Source organism: Sinocyclocheilus anshuiensis, unplaced genomic scaffold, assembly GCF_001515605.1.
Source record: "Sinocyclocheilus anshuiensis isolate Anshui unplaced genomic scaffold, SAMN03320099.WGS_v1.1 scaffold1867, whole genome shotgun sequence".
Taxonomy (NCBI): domain Eukaryota; kingdom Metazoa; phylum Chordata; class Actinopteri; order Cypriniformes; family Cyprinidae; genus Sinocyclocheilus; species Sinocyclocheilus anshuiensis.
Window position 1 is genome coordinate 363,547 of NW_015548298.1, and position 7,025 is coordinate 370,571.

General features: G+C 34.5%; 1 protein-coding gene across 2 annotated transcripts in view; it reads right to left on the minus strand.

The window, feature by feature from the left end:
- The window catches only part of LOC107656124 (ADP-ribosylation factor-binding protein GGA1-like), a 23,113-nt gene extending 17,830 nt beyond the window's left edge, over positions 1–5,283 (minus strand). For both annotated transcript variants that reach the window (XM_016443839.1, XM_016443838.1), the window contains exons 1-3: positions 5,209–5,283; positions 3,249–3,333; positions 1,884–1,959 (exon numbers count right to left, since the gene is read on the minus strand). In XM_016443839.1, the coding sequence (XP_016299325.1) occupies positions 1,884–1,959; positions 3,249–3,333; positions 5,209–5,251 (204 nt within the window). In that variant the 5' untranslated portion in view covers positions 5,252–5,283. The remainder of the gene's footprint in view (positions 1–1,883; positions 1,960–3,248; positions 3,334–5,208) is intronic.
- Positions 5,284–7,025: the final 1,742 nt, after the last annotated feature.

Consider the following 7,025-nt stretch of genomic DNA (forward strand, 5'->3'; position numbering starts at 1 on the left):
AAAAATATTTGCTCCACGTGGACGGTTCTGTGAAGACATAGGTATTTTTTTTATTTTTAAGGTATGCATAGGTGAAATATTATCTTTTTCAAGTGATGGAATGTAAGGAGTGTTTGTCTAATGAAACGAGAAGGATTTTTCCTGTTATGATTTATTGTTATTTCTACACATTGGCTAATTTGTCCGTAACAGAGTTGACAAACAATACCATCAAGACATCTGTTGTGTCAAATCGGTTACCACAATATCAAAAGGAAAACAGATTTTTTCATCGATCACACTTTGTGTTATTTAAAAGTCTTTTAATCATGATTTCATTAGTGCCATGTGCTCTTAGCATTTATGCTAGCAAGTGGAGTTTTTGGCAAAAAATAAAGAAAATTGTCAATTCTGTTACTGTCAAACTCTGTTACCAAGGTAAAGTAACAATGCGGTAACAGAATTGACAGTCCATCTGACAATTCTGTCAATTCTGTTACTTTACAATTCTGTTACTTAAAGGGTCAACCCGGTTTATGAACTATTTTCACAAAAAAACAATAAAATTGTTGTTTAAAATCTAATAAACATTATTGATTTATTTTTGCACCCTTATAATATTTCAACAACATTTCTTTTTTTAACTGGATATTGTATATAATACATTTTCAGATGAAAAATATTTGCTCCAAGTGGACGGTTCTGTGAAGACATAGGTATTTTTTTTATTTTTAAGGTATGCATAGGTGAAATATTATCTTTTTCAAGTGATGGAATGTAAGGAGTGTTTGTCTAATGAAACGAGAAGGATTTTTCCTGTTATGATTTATTGTTATTTCTACACATTGGCTAATTTGTCCGTAACAGAGTTGACAAACAATACCATAAAGACATCTGTTTTTTCATTAAAAGTAAAAAAAGGAAGTAACTTGTGTTTGGCAAGCACTGAATTATTAAAATTAAATATGTTTTCAAAAAGATACTGAAAAAAAAAATCTGTTAGTGAAAAGTTTTTTTTCTTAACTTTCTGCAATGCCAAATATATCTCCAATTATAGAATCACCCAAATGATATTTCTTAGAAAACAAAATCGTTTTTTCCCCACAATTTCTTTATAGGGGCCAACCAACATGAAGAAAAAACAAAACAGGTATAGAGATGGAACCCTGCATACCCTCTATAAGGGAAAATAAGAAAATGGTGCACCAGTCTACTGCCCACTTCAAGCACTTACTACAGGTATGATTTTATCAGCCTCGGGTATGAGAAACTCTTTTCTTCCGATACAACAGTGACCGGTGCTGTTAATAAGAGTTGCAGAGTAGTGTGTGTGCAAGACAGGGCAAGAGACTGGGCTCTTTTATGTGCGCAAGTTGAGAAACCTCCTGTTGATAGGATGCTATTTTTAAAAAATTTTTTTTACTTGGAAACATTTTACAAATTTTACTTGGTTACATTACATGACATTCTAGATTAAATTAAACCTTTGTCAAGGATTAAGAGAAAGGATTAATTTTTGTTCTAGCCATCAAGGTTCTAAGGTTACTAGCAAAAATGTACATTAGCTTATTATAGTGCCACCTTGTGGACGATTCTCCCTAAATTGAATACACAGCTTCATGCAAGTTATTAACTGCTGAAATTTGATTGGCTGATGGCAGACATTTTTGTTGATTTGTATGATTATTTTTTTATGGTTTGATCACCACTTACTTGCCTTGAAGATACAAATCAAATGGAATTTTCCTTATATCTTAGCAATGCTTTCATAAATCAAAATTTTGCCGCCAATCAGTACAAACACAGTAGAGTTCCAGCATATTATAGTGCTGGGACCCCTAATCAGTCTTTGACTACATAGATTCATCCACACCACTGAGAAAAACCCAGAATGCTGATCTTACCGTGAGCGCCTGCATGGCCTCCCACTCCTGAGGGGACTGAATCTTGTGAGCAAGAAGCCTCGTGGCCAAATGTGGACTAAAGACACAACGTTATTTAGCACAATAAAAAGAATAATCCGTAAATCAGGAACATTCACACTAACAAAAGCAAAAGATATTTGAGAAATTTATTTTTACATTGACTCCTAATTAAGACTTGACTTTCTCTACATTTCCCAGTCACATAAAGCTCACCTAAATAAGGACAGGTAACTTTACCCTTTAATTGTGTTTCTCCCTTTGGGATTGTTATATGAACATGAACACAATGACAAAAAAAAAAAACCCCACAGTCAATAAACCCCAGAAAAGGCTTAAGGAAAACTCAAATACAAGTACGTCAATGGCTTTTCAATTCTTCAGAAGCTCAGTGGTCACTGTAGGGCTGTCAAAATAACTGAAAAACTAAATTCGAATTTTCCACTTAAATATGATCAAAATTCGAATTATATTTAAATTTAAAATGCATAATTTCAGTTAGGGGGAAAAAAAGCTTTTGGCTTCTCTCCTGAGGCCACAAGAGGGCGCACTGAACAAAATATTATGCACGTTTCTTCAAAGCGTATTAAAATAACAATACTATCTTTGAAAAAAAGTGCATAATGTTTAAAATAATGTTTATAAACCATATATAATTAATAAAGTTGCTTAAACAATTAGAAAAAAAACAGCACCATGCATGTACGTACAGTTTAATACAAAGGACCGAAAATGTTTTTTAAAAGTTGAACTTACATTAATTTTACATGGCTTTCTAAACATGCCGCTATCTGCGAGACGCGAGTGCAACGCTGATATATGTCCCTCTAGAAAATGTGATAAATATGCGTTCTGTGTGAACGGCTTGGTTTCAGTTTCGCCGTAAACAACATCTTCGCCACACTGATGCTCTCATTTTCCGCAATATATTGAATGAACAACATAGCAGCTGGATAGGCTAACAAAAGCATTAAAATTCAATGACACTTACACTGTCGTCGCATTTCGTGCGCCACTGATAAGGCTGCCTGACGGCTGACGCAGACCTAAAATTCGAATGCAAAAACTAATGTGGATTTTTTTTACTTTGACGAATATTCGAAATTCGAATTTTTTTTTGACAGCCCTAGGTCACTGTAATGTGAGTTTGCTCATCTGCCCCTAACAGGAGAGAAGTTAATTTGTAGTCAGTAAGACCAATATCTCACCAAGGTATTGAGCCACTGTTTGAGGCTCAAAAAAATATAACAGACTACTGAGACGTCAGCATTCAGTGTGAACAGTCCCTCGCTGTGCATATTTGAGGAGAAACATTTAAGTTTAAAAATGACGGAAATGTGGACGCACCCTTCAGGTTCATCGCCGAGTTGGTCACAGAACAGTTGAATACTCTCCCAGTCAGTTTCTCGATTTAAAGGGTTGGTCGCTTTGTCTACAGGTGACACATCAAAAAAGTTAGAAAGACTACAATAACCAACAACAAGCATATTTCATCAGCAATTTTGCATAAAGATCACAACATCTGTAATTCAACATTATTATGTGAAAGCAAACAATAATAAATCCTTTCAAAGTATTTTACATTTACATTTAGTCGTTTAGCAGACGCTTTTATCCAAAGCGACTTACAAATGAGGACAATAGAAGCAATCAAAATCAACAAAAGAGCAATGATATGCAAGTGCTATAATAAGTCTCAGTTAGCACAGTACAACGCAGTACACGAAGTAAGGTTTTTTTTTTTTTATATAATAAATAAAAAGAAAACAGAATAGAAAAAGAATAGAGCAAGCTAGTGTTAGAGGCTTGTTCATTGTAGGTTCACTGTAGCCCATCATTATCTTACTATCCAAAAATCAAATGACTTTCAAAGTCAAAATTCCCTCTCCAGTAAGCCAGACTAGTTCCACAGGTTGTTGACTGCATTGTAAAAAGTGGCCATTGTATAATGGAACAGAGGCAGATCTGAATGTGACTAAAGATTAGGAGGTCAATAAAAATTAGGGCTGCACGATTATGACAAAAATCATAATTGTCGATTATTCCCTTGAAACTGTCATTTCAATTATTAATTACGATTATCACAATTTACATTGAATGATGTTTATACCATTGTTTGATGCAACTGCATGCCGTATTTTTATATGAAAATAAACATGCTGAAAACACTCTAACTGAAAAACCTTTAGTGCTTTTCTATAGTATTAAGCCTTAAATGTCAAATATACATCAGATTGGTTTCTTCTTTAAATTATAAAAAAAGTAAAAATATGAACGGTATTATAATGTTATACTAAAACTAAAACAATGGAAAAACCCTTAAGATAACATGCAGAAAGAAAAAAACATATCTTAACCGTGCAGAATAACACAAGTGGACTTTGAACGATTAATTGCTGCTTTGAACGATTACGTAATTGTGGCATCCATAATTGTAATTGCGATTAGAAATTCGATTAATTGTGCAGCCCTAATAAAAATGTATACAAAATTAAATGCATGGACAAAACAATCACAATAACCCAGTGACATACATAATTAAAGAAAATATATATTAGTAAATTTTAATTTGATATTGACTTTAGAAAATATTTCATGAATATTAATTTCTTTGAGCACAACGTTTCAATTAAGAAACATATAACTGTAATCAGTAATGTTATTGGTTTTGAGTCCACAGTTCTTTATAAAAGACACTAATTCAAATGGTTGGAGACTAACGTTAGGTAGAAACGGTTCGCCAAACTAAGTGATGACTGTGACTTTAGCATTACAAGTGGACAACATAAAACTGACAAAAGTGTAGGTCGGATATGGCCCCTTTAAGGAAACAGGCGAATGAATCATCTTTTCATGACTGACATGTTGGATGGTTGTACGGAACTATGGTGTTAATAGGGACTTCACACAATAGAAGCGTAACAAATATTTTGTTACTGAATGTATTAATTTAATAGTTTATTTATCACGTGATTCTGCTTACAGAGACTCCTCCCTTTTGAGTCACGGACAAATAGCTTGCAATTTTTCAACTCTTCTCTAACTTACCTGTCCAACACAGAACGCACACTCCCACAACAGTAAAAATAAACGTACAAAACACACTAAAACAAAAGCTTGTCAGAAACTCAACTATATCGGCGTTAGCATGCTAATAACTCAACTGCCAACAACATCATGACACTCCGCATCTGCGTTCAGTAAAGCGCTTGCGTCAAGGTATCATCTTAGGCGTATGCATCTCCTTGTTATTCGCACTGTCACATTAGAATGTAATACATTTGTAGTTTAAATGTGTTTGACTTACTGATGCGGGACTCTAAGCTCTGCTCGTCAGGCGGAACCGCCATCTTCACCCGAGATCACAAGATTCAAATCTCGCGATGAAACACGTGACGTCGCTAACTACATCTTCTTCTTCTTCTTGTTAGTTTTATGGCGGATTGCAACCATGACTTATCAAGTGCATACCGCCACTTACTGTATCGGCGTATGCAGCATAGATTATATCTCACTGAATGCACTTTACATTATTTAAAAAATAATAATAAATTGTATAAATAAATATTATAGCACTACTATCTAAATCCTATAATATACCCCTGTATCCTTCAGATATTCCACAACAGCATCCTGTGCATCTTTAACCCCTTCTCCTGTTGTTCCCAAAACACCCTCAAGGTTCCATTTCCTTCCTGTCTGACTTATCTTTTGGTTTAATCTAATCCTCTCTTCCCTATACTTCCTACAATGTAACAATATATGTTCTGCATTTTCTGTGATTTTACATTCCATACATTCATCTGATTTACTTTTACCTAACAAAAACAATGTTTTATTTAACCCTGTGTGGTCAAACCTCAGCCTGGTTAGAACTGACTCCACCCTTCTATTCCTTCCATTCACACCCTGTGCGTTGATACATTTCTGTATACTATAATATTTCCTTCCACTATTATCCATGTCCCATCTGTCCTGCCATTTCTTCATTATTTCTTTTTTTATTATTGCCTTAGCTTCTCCTTTACCAAAGGGAATATTTATAATATTGCTCGCCCTGGTTGATTTCTTTGCTATTTTGTCTGCTTTCTCATTCCCTTTTATATTTACATGAGCAGGTACCCAGCAGAATCTCACATCTATCTGAAGCCTCCGCAATCTAAATAAATTTTGATGGATTTCTAGCATTAAATCTTCTCTATTAGATTTCATGTTTTGAATACTGTAAAGGGCTGCTACAGAGTCAACACAACATACCACTCTATCAGGTTTTACTTCCTCCACCCACTGCAACCCTACAATAATCGCCATCATCTCTGCCGTATAAACTGACAACTGATCAGGTAATCTTTTCCCAATACTTACATTCAATGTTGGTATGTATATTCCTATGCCTACCCTATTTTCTTCATCTTTGGATCCATCTGTATAAATATCTAAATAACTGTAAAATTTGCTTTTTATGTATTGACTTGCCATGTGTCCTTTCTCACTCTCTTCCCATTTATCCTTTAGTTCCATTATATTTAAATCTAGCTCAGTTTTTGGAAACAACCAAATAGGGATATTACTAATAGGAGTAGGAGTGTTAAAACAGATACTGTCTAATCTATATTCCTCTGATTTAGCCTTTGTTACCCATCCAAAGCCATTACCTTGAAAAGAGTTGTATTCCCAACATTCTTTAATAACACTATTGGTAGGGTTTTCATTACTACATCCACGTAAGCGACACCGTCTCTAACTACAGAAGTACTTCTGCATTTTTATTTTCATATAATGAAACATCTAACTAAACTTGTACAAGTGTAGTAGTAGTCTACTTGACTGAGTATGTTTCATGATGCCTGAAAGTTTTGTATGTGGAAACTTTTTTATAAGAAGAAAGAAAGAAAGAAAGAAAGAGCTTTTTTCTTCTCTTTAAGCTCCTCTATTAAATTACAGAAATCAAGGCGTTCTTGTTCTTCATTCATTTTTAGCAATAAGAAATAATGATACAGTTCCTTTGACATGTGTAGGAAGGTATATAGACAGTGCCGGCCCGTCCAACAGGCGGTCGCCTAGGGCCCCGCCTTAAAGGGTCATGAAACCCCAGACTACTTTTTCTGAGATTTTAGCAGAGGT